Source organism: Corvus brachyrhynchos, unplaced genomic scaffold, assembly GCF_000691975.1.
Source record: "Corvus brachyrhynchos isolate BGI_N302 unplaced genomic scaffold, ASM69197v1 scaffold169, whole genome shotgun sequence".
Taxonomy (NCBI): domain Eukaryota; kingdom Metazoa; phylum Chordata; class Aves; order Passeriformes; family Corvidae; genus Corvus; species Corvus brachyrhynchos.
Window position 1 is genome coordinate 1,218,718 of NW_008240030.1, and position 14,046 is coordinate 1,232,763.

At 39.0% G+C, this 14,046-nt stretch overlaps 1 protein-coding gene across 10 annotated transcripts in view; it reads left to right on the plus strand.

The window, feature by feature from the left end:
• Positions 1-13,629, plus strand: part of ANO5 (anoctamin 5) — a 55,995-nt gene extending 42,366 nt beyond the window's left edge. For 6 of the 10 annotated variants that reach the window (XM_017743650.1, XM_017743651.1, XM_017743649.1 and 3 more), the window contains 9 exons: positions 400-474; positions 1,135-1,357; positions 3,738-3,907; positions 4,510-4,607; positions 4,991-5,121; positions 6,689-6,894; positions 7,698-7,879; positions 8,946-9,051; positions 9,894-10,439. In XM_017743650.1, coding sequence (XP_017599139.1) covers positions 400-474; positions 1,135-1,357; positions 3,738-3,907; positions 4,510-4,607; positions 4,991-5,121; positions 6,689-6,894; positions 7,698-7,879; positions 8,946-9,051; positions 9,894-10,115 — 1,413 coding nt within the window. In that variant the 3' untranslated portion in view covers positions 10,116-10,439. Of the gene's footprint in view, positions 1-399; positions 475-1,134; positions 1,358-3,737; positions 3,908-4,509; positions 4,608-4,990; positions 5,122-6,688; positions 6,895-7,697; positions 7,880-8,945; positions 9,052-9,893 lie in introns of all 10 variants that reach the window. The other 4 variants (XM_017743648.1, XM_017743652.1, XM_017743655.1 and 1 more) reach the window with 2 other exon arrangements.
• Positions 13,630-14,046: the final 417 nt, after the last annotated feature.

Genomic DNA, 14,046 nt, shown 5'->3' on the forward strand with positions numbered 1-14,046 from the left:
TTTATAAAACTTGAGTCCAGTTGTGGACTCAGAGCTGTTTGACAGCTAAGCTAGCATTCCAGTAATAGTTGTGGTCTGCTCATCTCAGGAAGTTGGTCTTTTTCCTTTCGCTACTGATTGATTTTGCAAAAGTTTAACCATTCTTTCCAGGTACTGTCTTTACTTGTAGCAGTTTTATGGCCACTTCTGTCCTGATCTTTCTGCCCCCCCCTACCTCCCACCCTCGCCCCCAGCACACTCAAAATTGTGTCCTGTCTGCCATTTTAGAGGGACAGGGTTCTGGATGGTTTCCCTTGAATGTGAGCACTTTTCATACAGCTGGTGAGAGCTCTGTGTGCTGCTCGATGCTGGAGTAAAATGTGGGAATAAGATGAACTGTGCTGTACTTGACTGTTTCAGGAGATGGAGCCTTATTTGCCTTTAACTAGCCAGGCTATGAGATTCTGCATCTCAGGAGCTACAGTGTTGTTCTGGGTAAGCATCTTTTTTAATCATCGTTTTACCATATGTCAGAGATGTTGATTATTACTAATCATCCCATTGACACAAATTGGTTTTAATTGTGATGTTAACACATGTTCTTATTATTGTCCTGCAGATTTCATGCTGTCAGTTAAAGTGCACTTAAATTCTGATAATTTTTTTTTTTAAAAAAGACACTGGAAATTTGTCACTAATTAGTAATTTGATTAGACATTCTAACATGGGGATAACTTTCTCTGTGACTTATTTGAGGTTAAGGGACGCACCGAAAAAATTGTAGTAAAGGCAAACAAAGAAAAGAATTCACAATAATGAATGCAGAGTGAGTTTCAGAGTGGACAGTTTAATCTAGCGTGTCCTTTCCATCTCCTGTCTATACTCTTCTGTACTTTCTCAGATATTGGCATTATATTGTCTGCTTTTCTTATGCCAACAAAATAATTTTGTTGGTTTTAATGTATGTAATATAACAAAGTGTTTTGCCTGTGTGATTTGCATTTCCGTGCTGCTGAACTCATATCCACAAAGAATAAAATTTTAAAAATATAAAGCATGATGGTTTACATCTTGTTTTTAAAGCTGCATGCATATAGCTATAGAATATAGCTATACCAAGCTGAAGTGTCTTTCAAATCTCCCTCATTTCCTCAGGTGTCCCTGATCATAGCCAGCATGATAGCTGTGATAGTGTATCGCCTTGCAGTGTACGCTGCCTTCGCCAGCCTCATGGAGAACACTCAGACGCTGCAGCCCATCAGCGGGTTACTGACCCCTCAGCTAGCAACTTCAGTCACAGCCTCCTGCCTCAATTTTATCATCATCATGATACTGAATTTCTTCTATGAGAGAATAGCCATCTGGATTACTGATATGGGTAAGCAGAGGTACTTACTTGTAGGCAAAACTTTGAAGGAATCATTGAAGGTTCCATTGAACACCATCAAGGTGTTCTGTGCTGTTGTTCTCAACTCAGGCGCATGGCAGCTCTGTACCATGCAGTGGCTTGCAGCAATGACTCAGGTGTATCCATGGCCATACAACCTTTTCCTTGCATTTCAGTAGTTCTCATAACCTTGTTTCTCTTCATATAATGCTTACTTATACTAAAACTAGTCTACAGAGACAATCACAGACCTGAACATAGTTAAAAATCACCTTGTGTTGTATTAGAGTCACCAAAGCAAGATCAGACTGTCTTGAACTAGCAGTATTTCAGTTAGAAATCCTGTAAATATATTTTAAAAAATAAATCACAGCCATCTTTACAAGAAAAAAAGACTAAATAATCGTAACTCTTAGTCTGTGGGAAAATATGCAATGGGATAGTACATTTTCCATTTTTTCTGAGCATTGATTCCCTTAGCTCTGGCTTTACAGATTTGGAGTTACACAGATGGAAGGCAGAGGTTGAGCAGGATGAGAAGCTGTGCCCAGGATGTGTTATTGTGGCAGTAGCCATTGATAGCAGTAACCTCGCTGCAGAGCTGGAGGCCCAGAAAGAGTGACTGCTTTTGTCATATATTTTGTGTTTGACTTTTGCTTGCATGCTGGAAATATCCTTCCTGAGAGCCCTTCTTACATATGGGGGTTTTTTTTATTTCATTTATTTGTCCTTAATGATTTAGAGATAGAAGTCCCTGCAGGTGTTTCATAGCAAAATAATTGCAGAATATATTCAGTTTGGGGAGGGGAGCTGAAAATATTAGGTACTTGCAGTTTGTGCAGTTGTCATAAAAACAGTTGATTTTTTTTGTGAGATCTTGCAAGTCAAGTCAAGAATTGAAGGTGTTTCTTGCAGAAACTTAAAGGGATGTTGCATTTGGTTTATTTTGATTTGTCATAGGCCATCTTTTGTCTCTGAGATCTGTATTCCTTATCTCTCTTGGCCAAATCAGAAACAGGACAAGTAATGACTAAAATTGCCCCTAACAAACACAGAAACAAGCAGAAAATCGTAATTTTTTTCATCTTGCTTTCTTGAGGATCAAGAATTATAAGTGTGAAGGCTCAGCAGTGTAATTTGGCGAGTTTGCAAGTGTGGACGATTGATTTCTCAAGTGTCAGCACCACCTGGGGTTATGTGTTACAGGGGAACAGAACAGTTCACTGGTGTGGGTGGGACTGCTGCCCTCCTCGGGCGGCCGAGGTGGCTGTGCCTGGCCCGGGCTGTCAGGAGTGTCTGCCAGATTTTATTCACTCTTGAACACCTTGAAATGCTTCGGCCAGGTTTGGTGTTGAGACAAGCAGGTATAACCTGCCTCTGGTGCTCTGAACTTTGTGTGCCTCACATCAGTATTTTAACAGCTCACTGAAAATAAAAGTATTTTAGGGAGCTGCAGGCTAGGCAGACTGCCTCACCTGAGTGCTCTGTCCTACACTCCAATATCAGGTTCCCAGTAAATACCTCATGTTCTTCTGGCATGCAAACTTACACCAAGCTTGGAAAACATCAGTTTACTCGGTTATATAAAGCAACTTTACAATAAGGCAGGTGAGTTCAACACATCTGCCAGGTCCTGAGCAATTCAGAGGGACTTGAATGTTTGTAGTGTATTTCCTTATGCTACTTCCCTTGAATTGGTTGTGTGTTATCATTTGACAGGACATTTGACAATAATATGTTTAGGGCTTCCTGCTCCCTTTAAAAATATAAATGTGATAGACAATGAGCAGCAAAAGGCGGCAAAATCCTAAGCAAAAGTTTGGTGATGTTTGGTACCTCCAAGATGCCTGTACTCTCCCCTGTTTTTCTGCCCATTATGAGCCTTGTCTTTCAGAGGCACATGGGCCATCCAGTTTCTGCTGATTTTTATGGTATAAACATACAGCATGTTGGGGAAAAAAATACTGTAACATACTTCTCTACCACAAAGAAAAAAAATGATCATGTGTGTTGCTTACAGTGAAATCTTCATACTACAGGAGATTCTGCTAGTTCGAGATTCATCTTGGATCTCTTAAAGTAGTGTAACTTTTGGGGATGGACAAATGCTGATGGACAGTACAAAGAAGGGGAAATTAAATTTTATAAAAGTTTTAAATATGAATTTCCTTTGCCTGCCTGCATCAAATGTTGCATTGTAAAATAAGGGTAGGGTGTCTGAAAGCAGGAACTCCATCTGCTGAAATGTTTGTACGTGTTCTTCTTTTCCTTTTTTTTCCGTTAAGGTCACTGTACATGATGAGTATTTGTGAATCTGTATCCTTTTGAAAGGAATAAAGGAACATAAAATTACTGTTTTCTGGTTTCACAGAGATCCCCAGAACTCATATGGAGTATGAGAACAGGCTCACTATGAAAATGTTTTTGTTCCAGTTTGTCAACTACTATTCATCCTGCTTCTATGTGGCCTTCTTCAAAGGGAAGTTTGTTGGTTACCCAGGTGCCTACACATACATGTTTAATCGCTGGCGAAATGAAGAGGTAAGATTTTCTTAATTAAGGTGGATTGTTCCCTTCAACCTGCAGAGTCATAAATTTCCAACTGCAGGGTTGGTCTGAACTGAGCTGGACCTCAGCTGGCTATCCTGAAGCTGATGCTGAGGCTTCCAGTGACTCTTCCTGCTGTTGCTAGACAGGGAAACACCAGCAGTGAAAACCTGTCAGTCACAAGAGTGAAAAATCCTAAAGGTTTTCTTGGTCCCAGTTCTCCTGAAATACTAGTGGGTCTCACCATAGGTCTGAAAAAAAAGTCTGGTACCGAGAGCTCACTGAGTGCAGAAGATTCACCTTTTTGGGGCTGAGGGGTGTGTGCTGCACGCAGGTCCTGCTGAAGCATCCCTGAATTACTCTGTCTTCAAATGGTTATGTTGTGGTGTGTGTTTCTTCTCACACTTTAAACACTGAAAGCCCTTCTCTAACAGCCTTCCTGAGAGGGTAGCTTAGCTGGCAGTCCATGTGGAAATTAAGTACTGTCCTTCCAAGTTTTAAGATCTCCTTTCTTGCATTTATACAGTAGTAGAATATAGTTTATCTGGGTGATACCCATTATTCATGTCCATTAACACACAGTTTGTTTCCACCAGTGCGATCCTGCGGGCTGTTTGATAGAACTGACGACACAGCTCACCATAGTCATGGCTGGCAAACAGATCTGGGGAAATATCCAAGAGGCTATTGTTCCGTAAGTTCCCTCTGACACTGAGATGCTCATCTTATAGCCAGAGGAAATTCCTGGCAGGAGTGATTGCCGTATGAGGAAGATAAGAAGAACTCGGGAAATTAAGCACAAATTCTGACATGTAGACTCATTTCATAGAGGCTTTCAGCCTCTTTTGTGGAAACCATGCTTATAAAAGCATGTTGTATTAAGGAGCTTGCTCAGAGAAGGGGAGGCTTTACAGAATACCTGAGGGGGAAGGGACCTACAAGGATCGAGTCCAGCTCTTAAGTGAATGGTCCATGCAGGAACTGAACCCATAAGCTTGGTGTTATTAGCACCACACTCTAATCAAGTGCACCAATCTGATCTGCTTCTCTCATTGTTAACTTTTTCTGCATATTCAGCTGGATTTGTAACTGGTGGGGTCGTCGGAAAGCCAGAAATAATCCCGAAAATTTATACAGTCGCTGGGAGCAAGACCATGATCTGCAGACATTTGGAGCCTTAGGCCTGTTCTATGAATATTTAGAAATGGGTAAGTTTAAAATTACACATTTGGAATTGAGGACAGGACACCTTGTACTGACACTTTCAAAAGAACATTTTCTCGATTAATTGTTGTGGGTTGATGCCACCACTTTCATCTGCATAACAGTGGATGATTAACTGCTGGAAAGCATTAAATAGGTCAGCCCATTTAAAAAAAAAAAAGCTGTCTTTGCATCTTTAGCTGCTGGGAATTTCACAGAAACACTGCAAAGACTTTTTGTTTTCTTCATTTGAATGAGGAACATTATTCTCAGTGCAGCCAGCTGCCTCAGTGTCTGTTCTTTTCTTGTTCCAAAGCATATTCTTAGCTGATGCCAGTGGAAATTCTAAGTATGGGAAGAGTGCCAAATATGCTGTAAGGATGGGTACTGCAGACATGAGGTCTACGAACTGGCTAGAGGAGAATCCCTTCAGCTTTAGTCTTGCACTGATGAGTGCTTCTGTTCAGTCTGTTAGACCAGCAGAGGGAGTGTGGGCAAGGGAAAATACAGGTTTTGAAAGGTAACATGAGCATGTCAGCATATAACAGTAGTTTACAAAACCTGTGGAACTGAAACTAGAACTGAAGCTAAGCTAAATCTAAAGGAGACTTTAAAGAAGTTCGTATTTGGCTATTACAAGGATACATTTTGTTGAAAAATGAACGTTTGTATTGTTTTATTTCTGCAGAAATAGTTTTAAGTGTTCTAGAGATGCATAGAGTTATTATCACTGTAATTTGATACGGGGCTGTGGTCTTGTGAAATTAACACACTCAGAGCAATCACTGGTGCCAGCCATGTCCTTGCTCTTCCAGAATCAGAACTGAACCACTATGCTCCAACATTGTCCCAGGGCTGCTAAGCTAGTAGGAATTTTGTTGCTCGTCTAAGGTGAATAATTTAGCACTGAAATCATGGAAGAGTGAATGACTGGTGTATGGGAATTTATTTTTATGCACTACCTAAACCAGATGAAACATTCTGTTTCCTTTATTTGAAATATAGTGGCAGTATTGGCTGTGCACCAAGAATTACCACATTCTGTACTGAGATACTCAATTTTGGTAACAACTGAAAGGATCATTGTATATCTTATTTGCAATTCTTAAACTAATGTCAAGACTCCCCAGTGGAACTGTTGCATATAGAATTGGTATGAATGTTTTGATTAAATCAGTAACAATAGGTGGAGGTAAGGTTGTGAGGTGTGTTATCTGTACAAACTAACTGCAAGAGAATAAAACTGGCCTAAAAGTGAAAAATTTGATGGATGAATACCTCCCAATTCCCCTGCAGTTACACACCAGTCATATGAGAACTGCAGCACCCTGAAAGGATTGGTATCCAGCACTGCTGGCATCATTTCAGAGGACGTGAATGCCCATTCCTATGGGTGCTGCTGAATGGCAGCCTGAAACGACCGAAGTCTTGGGGCTGGGGCTGATTGTCACTTAGCTCAGGCTTGAGTAGCATGGCAGAAGTTTGCCATTTGTCTGCTAGTGGTAGACCCCTGTGATTCTGAGGATACTTTTGGAAGAGCAGATTTTGACACTTTTTTTTTCTCCCTTGCAGTCATTCAGTTTGGATTCATTACCCTCTTTGTGGCATCCTTTCCCCTGGCTCCCCTTCTTGCTCTGATGAATAATATCCTGGAGATTCGAGTAGACTCCTGGAAATTAACCACTCAGTACAGAAGACCTGTGGCTGCAAAAGCACATAGCATAGGAGTGTGGCAGGAAATCCTGAACGGGATGGCCATCCTGTCTGTTGTCACTAATGTAAGTATGTTAGCTGTGCTACATCAACACTGATTCTTCTATGTACTCAAAATGTGAAAAAATAAAAACCAGCTGATACTTATTCTCCTTCATCAACACTGTATCTTGTTAACCTACAAAGATACTATCAAACCATTTAAGTGGTTTGGCTTGTCCATATGTTGGCAGTGTGCAGCTCCCAATCCACATTTTTTTGGCCGTAATCTTTCATTCAGTTGTGTGTGTTTTCCAGCCTTTTGGAGTGGCATAAGCCAGTACGAAGCTTAGTCTGATGAAGCACCCTGATTGCCCAGAGGGAACTGTAGGGGACAGGAAAGGTGGATGAATTCTGTGGGTCAGATGCATTTTTGTCCTTGTCACTATGAGGCCTGTTCTGTGGGAACTGTGCTCAGTCAGCTGCTTCTGGATGCCCCTGTGGGAGCAGTGCCTCCAAGTAGTTTTTATAAGCTGGTAACTTATATATATACACTGCTATGCCAGTATTTCATCAGAAGCATATGTAAAGCAGACTACTGAGCAAAAGAGATGCCTCTTTTTAGTGTGTCTTAGGCAACAAACCCACTTGCAGGTACTGCCAACGTAGCACGATACCTTAGCACCTTAAGTATCTCAAGCTTCCAGGCAAAATGTGCGGAGGCTGCACTCAGCATCTTTTACCAAGGTGAAGTGCCCTAATCATGCTTCTCACCCTTTCTTAATAGATTCTGGGTAATGCCAGAGTCACAGAACCACAACCCCCTTATAAATCTGCTCACGAATTTTGTGTGCCACTTTCTTAATTTCTTATTCCGATTTTTTTTCAGGCCTTTATTGTTGCATTCACATCAGATATGATCCCTCGTTTAGTTTACTACTATGCTTATTCTGAAAATGAAGATTCACCTATGTCTGGATACATAAACAGCAGTTTGTCAGTGTTTCTAATCTCAGATTTTCCTGAGAGAAATGAACCTAAAGAGAATCCAGAAAACTTTGTCATATGCAGGTTGGTGTAATAATAATTATTTTATCACCTGGTTTAGAATACAGCATAAAAAAATCAATGCAGATCTAAGTAGTCCATTAGAAAACAAATTATGTCATTCTCATCATTCTGAAGTGTGCGAGGTAATATTTAGGCTATCAACAAGGTAATGCTTGAGGTGGTAAGAGATCAAGCCAATAACAAAAGCAATCACCACAAAAAAAATCACCCCTAAGAGTCTCATTGCTAATGTGCATTTTGCTTTTTCTTCATTGGATTTTTTGTTTACTTAATTACACTATTGATTTTTGAGTGAGGAAGGAAATTTATATCCTTGAAGTTGTGAACTTCAGCCTGTATTTTCAAAGATTTTTAGGCTGCATAAGTGGACAAGGAACCAGAAAAAAGGGGATGTTTAGATTCCAAAGCTGAAAATGAGATATGGTATTTTAAATCAATCCTTATTTTGCTTGATCAGACCAAGAATCAGACCTATCCATTTAAAAAGTAGTCCTTTCTTGCTAGCAGAAGCATTGGAGATTCTAGAATAGTTGGAAAAGAACTTTGCAAAGGGTGAAAGAAGAGTATTGATTTGATGAAAAAAATCTCAAAGCAAACAAAAAAAACCCCAAACCAACCACCCCAGCACCTTCAGAAACTACATTTATTTGGTGGTGTAGAGCATGTACTCAAGTCTGTCCTTTAATGAAATTCTGCATCTGTCCAGTCCGTAATCTGTTCATGTCTGTCACATTTATTCAATCCGTGCCCATTACCCTGTGATACATCCCATCACTCTGTCCTGTATTATTTGACCATTGCCTGAAAAACAAGTAACCTGTGTACCAAATTTCATGTCTCACATCCTCATCTCTGCTCTGTTGCTGTGTATGTGAGGGTGCTTAAGCAAACACAAAGATAGAAACAAATTGAGAGGCAACCTTTTTCTGCAAAAGGAAACAGACCATTTAAAACAAGAAAAGGTTCCTTAAGTGACAGCTATACTTGCTTGTAAGTGTCACTAAGCTTGCAGTCTGTCCCAGGCTGACTGTGACATTTCACCTTTGCATGTCTGTCATTCCAACAGGTACAGAGACTATCGATATCCTCCAGATCATGAGAGGAAATACTTTCACACTATGCAGTTCTGGCACATTCTTGCTGCAAAACTGGCCTTTATAATTATTATGGAGGTATGTTCCCAACGAAATTTTCTTCTAACACTGGTACCTTGTGATTTTCTAGATTGTTACTAATATTACAGAAAACAGAATTGCTGGGAGTATAAAATAATCTGTTCCCTAGGTAATAACCAAGTACTCATGTCCTAAATGATTACTATTACTGGGCCTTTTAACTTCAGCGAGCTGACCTCAGAGTAGGAACAGTGAAAATGGCTGAGGAGACTGCTAATGTTGATCAAAATAATCAGCAAAATAAAAAAAGTCTTTATGCCAGTGAAAGAGATGAAAGCCACCAGGACTAGCACTTCCACTCGTCTTGCTTTCATTAAAGAGCTGTATGTGAGATGACTGTATTCAAAATCCAGACAGCATTTTGCAGAGATGTATATTGGTTAAAAACAGCTAAATCAATAGTTTGGATAACTGGCACTTCAGTGTTAAGCCACTGCTTTGCAAGTTATGAAGGGAAAACGGAGTAGCTAAAGTGCTCTTCTCATCACTTTTCCTGCTGTGTTTCATCAGCTCTCAAAAGCTAAGTGTTATCAGCACAGCTGTGTGAACTTTCTGACAGATCACACAGAGGAGTTAAAAAGCGATGGTTAAGATTCAGGCCCTGACACTCTTCTGTTGGGTTTGCTAAATCATTAATGGTTTGGAATTAAAATTTCTCCATAAGACGGTGTGTTTTAATCTTCATGCACGTCTTAAATACACATTAATTTGGTATATATTGTTCCAGGACAGCCAAATGAAATGTATTCTGTTTGTGAACAAAAAGTGACCCATTTGGTGACACATAAAACAAAAGGTGTTTCATTTGGTAATGAGTTGTTAATTTTTTTTCTTTTTAGCATGTTGTATTCATCGTCAAGTTCTTTGTAGCATGGATGATTCCTGATGTTCCTGCAGATGTGAAAGCCAAAATAAAACGTGAAAAGTACTTAACACAAAAAATCCTACATGAGTATGAACTTGAAAAACTGAAGGAGAGACTGTGCCAAGGTGATAAACAAGCCACAGAAAAGGAGTTCATCGCCACGGAAGGGAGAATGGAGCTATCCAGGGCAATGTAGCCAAAACCCAACTGTTGGGGATTTAGCTTGTTTTAGCTTTTCTTATCTGTGGTTTGCTCAGTATGCATCATGTTGAAAGCTGTAGGAGAGTTCAACCCTTCTCTTTCAGTCCTAAGATGATAGACTTTTCTTTAAAAGTTTTACTGAGCTTACAAGGTTTAGGAAATCTACTTAACTGTATGATTTCGGCACTGGTTTTTATTTTCCCATGACTTTGAGTAGTAAATGTAATCTTGTAATTCTAGAATTTGGACTCCAGGTATAAGCGCTGTTAACCACAAAGGGCTCACAGGACACATGATAAGGTCATTTACCACCAAGCCCCCTCTGTGTGGCTAATTGCAAGACTCCAGGCTGTATCTCAGCTGACTGAAAAGGATACCGCAGAGGACCACTTCTGTGGAAAATGTTGAGAATTATTATTTTTATTTTGTGGTCACTTAAATAGAACACTCCTGATTGAAGGGTTAAGGTTTGGGGTTTTTTTTTTATATATTCATATAATGTCTTATGAAACATTGGTTTGAACTTCTGTACATTTTGTAGAAGTAATTGATCTTTAAAGACATATGGGCTTAATTCCACTTGGAATTATTTATAGGCACAGAATTCAGTTAATTCATACTAGTGCAGGAAAAAAAAGCCATAATTTATTTTCATAAAGATACGGTTTACCGAAGAGTTTTCTCTTTAAATGCAGATATTGTGGAATCACCTAATTGCAGGGGGTTTTGAAAAGATGTATATGATTTGGAGAATAACAGTTACTTAATTTCTCATTCTCAAAAACTACCATTGGAAGATTGTGTTTGACATTGGTTTTGGCCAAAGTTGCTCATTTATTTATTTCTTTGTTTGGATTCTCAGTGAAATGCCAGCAAAGGGCTAAAGCTGTGTGTCTGTCCTCGATGCATGGAGTGTGCCTGTACTCCATGGCAGTGGATTGGGAGCTGGACCACCATATCAGATCTAGCTGAATGGTTTGGTCTTGGATTTTTATCCACAAGATTTTAAGCATGCCGGATAATCTATGTTTATGCCGTTACTGTCCTTATACGTAGTAGCCTGAGGCTTGGGGTTGGGTTGGTTTTTTTTCCCATTTTGAATCTTTGGGAAGGATTTTTTTTTTCTCTTTTGTTAGGTGGCTTTTCTATGAAGTTACTGAGTTTATAAATGTATAATAACTATTTGTGCAAAGTAGCTTCCAGCTGTTTAAGAATGTGCCATCATTTTCTAGTTTGAAGCAGATAGGAATTTTTATGATTTTGCTGTATATTTAAAACATATCAACGCTTCCATGCTTAGTGCCTTGTTTCTTTGCATTTGGAAAAAGGTGTGAAAATGATCTCTGCAGGGCAGTGCCCATTTCCAAAATGTGCTTGCAGGCATCAGGATATAGTGAACCTGCAGACAGAGCTGTTCAGTGTTACCAAACCATGCCTGCCTTGGCACACTTGGGTTTCAGTGCCATGTGGACTCTTGGAGAGCAGTTCATGCCAAGACTGCAGATTGTCATAACACCGGATTATTGAGTTCTCTCATGCTGAATACACCAGGTAGACAAAATTAGAAAATTTTGCTCTATTTGCACTTTGAAAGTTATACTTCCTCGCGGGTATACGCATAAAAATCGAGATTTGTATTCCATATCAGCTGAATGATGTACTGTTTACTAGTACCACAACTTAGGGTATTTTGTTTTAGCAAACCTTGCCTGTGTCTTGGAGTACTTGGCAAGTAACTTTAATGTTGTAACAGTTTTAAATCAATGTCCTGAGTGGAGCTGTTGTTATTAGCAAAAGGATTAATATTAAGTGCCTACCTCGAGCACACATCACATGGTTTGGCTGCCAGTCAAGGAGTGGATACTGATGTACATTTCTCGTTACTGTAAGTTATTCACCTTCATTCTCTAAGGTTGCTTGATCAATCAAGCATATTGGCAATTCATGTTCATGATGAACTGATCATCTTCTTGAATATTCAAATATATTTGAGATAATGGATCTGTTGGAAGAATGCATGTGTAAATGAATTAGCTCTGCTGCTTAATGTGTAAGCCAAAGAAGAGTATCAGCCATCAGTCGTAATCACATATCAAACACCACAATTTGCACAATGAAAGCACTGTGCTGCATCTTGCGCATAAACTGCTAATTAAACTGCTTTATTTAGATGGCGTGGGTTTGTTACTGTTTGCAATGCAAACAGTTGCTTCAAATAGAAAAGTAATGAGATGCAAAAGGATATTTCTGTGCAAAACGTACAACCTGATTGAAGCAGAAAACAGATTGGAAATTCAGTGTTAGATGTACTATTTTTGCTTATGGAAGATTAGTTTCTTCTAGTAATAGTGTCCTAATATACTACCCTTGAAAAGATATCAGCAAAATAGGTGTGTTGTGAATGAACGATGCTGTTTAAAAGCAAGATGAAGAAAAATAAGGAAATACATTTGTTTGGGGTACAGCATTGATATGCAGAAGCCCTGCATGCAGACCCTAAATTTGAATTGATGTTTTGACTCCTACTTCGTGCTTCTTTCAAACTTATTTTTTAAGATCACTTGCTATTTAATGCAGTACAAATAGATGTTTTGTATATGTTGTACCATACAATAGAAAGTGGAAAAAAACCTGGGATCAGTTTATTTAGAAAGAAATGTGTATGTATCTTAAAAATATGTCATTACACTTCATAGCATTACTTCTTCATATACAGAAACTGTTGAAAAGAGAATCTGTTGTCATACTAAAAGCTAATATCACATAAAAAAATGAGTCTTAACACCTTTTTACATCATAGTTTGCCTTTACTTGCCATTAAGCAAGTATTTTGACTAAAGGTGTCAGTATGGTTGGGTTTATAATGGTTCACATAAGTTTCCTAAAGTGTTCTTGAAAACTGACAAAAGTAAGGAAGGCCTGGTCAGTTTGGAGATGTGCTGATTCTTACTGTTGGAATATTTCATTTTGATGTGATTCAGTATCTAAAAATGCCCTTTAACCAAAGTGAATGAAGTTCTGTGTTGCAATTACTGTAATTTAAACAACAGTAGATTGCCTCATTAGAATTAGTGACACAAAACAAAATTGACATTTCAGGTGTAATACAATCAGGGATTTTTTTTTTTTTTTGCAATTAAAATTTAGGTTTTATACCTTGGGAAGATTTAGTGTGGTATGTTCTAAGCAAAGGACTGCAAAAGAAGAATGCTACTATGAGACACTATACTGTTTTTTCTAGAAAATTTTCTTACTATGCTTTTACTTTTTTATGTAATGCTGTCTGTTTGAGGCAACAGAATGGAGTGAAAATAGATGGGAGTTTCTGGCTATTCCACTTGTTTGACTTGTACTGTCGTGTAACCGAGTGGCATTTTTGTCCGCTGAGTATGTTGCTGATACATATGATACACTAATGTCAGAATAAATTTTTTAAACATTCTGCTAACATTTAATATGCACATTTAATAAGACCTAAATCTAGCAAATAAAGCTGCGTTCATTTTTAATGTGCTGTCAACTTGTGTGTGAAAATTCCAAGAATTGAGAGAGGAGCTGAAATACTAAGAGTCAATGCCTGGAGAGCCTCCTGGAGAAAAGTATTCATACAAATTTCTGCAACTCATGTGTGTAATGTTCATACAGATCCATTTTCAGCCAGGCTGCTTTTCCCTGCGTTGTCTGGATACAGTTTTTATTCCTGCAATGCCAGGACCTGAGGTGACTTCTCAAGTTCTCAGTCACACATGCAGTTTCCACGCACAGCACAAGTGGTTCACGTACGTGCACTTTAAATAGCTTTGAGTACATATACTGGAAAAGATCGCAGAGCTGAAGCTTTCCCAAGGGACCTTTCCCAAGGGATCTTTCTTAAAACTCACTTCTGGTACCAGTGAAGGGCTTTGGATTAAATCACAGGGACTCTG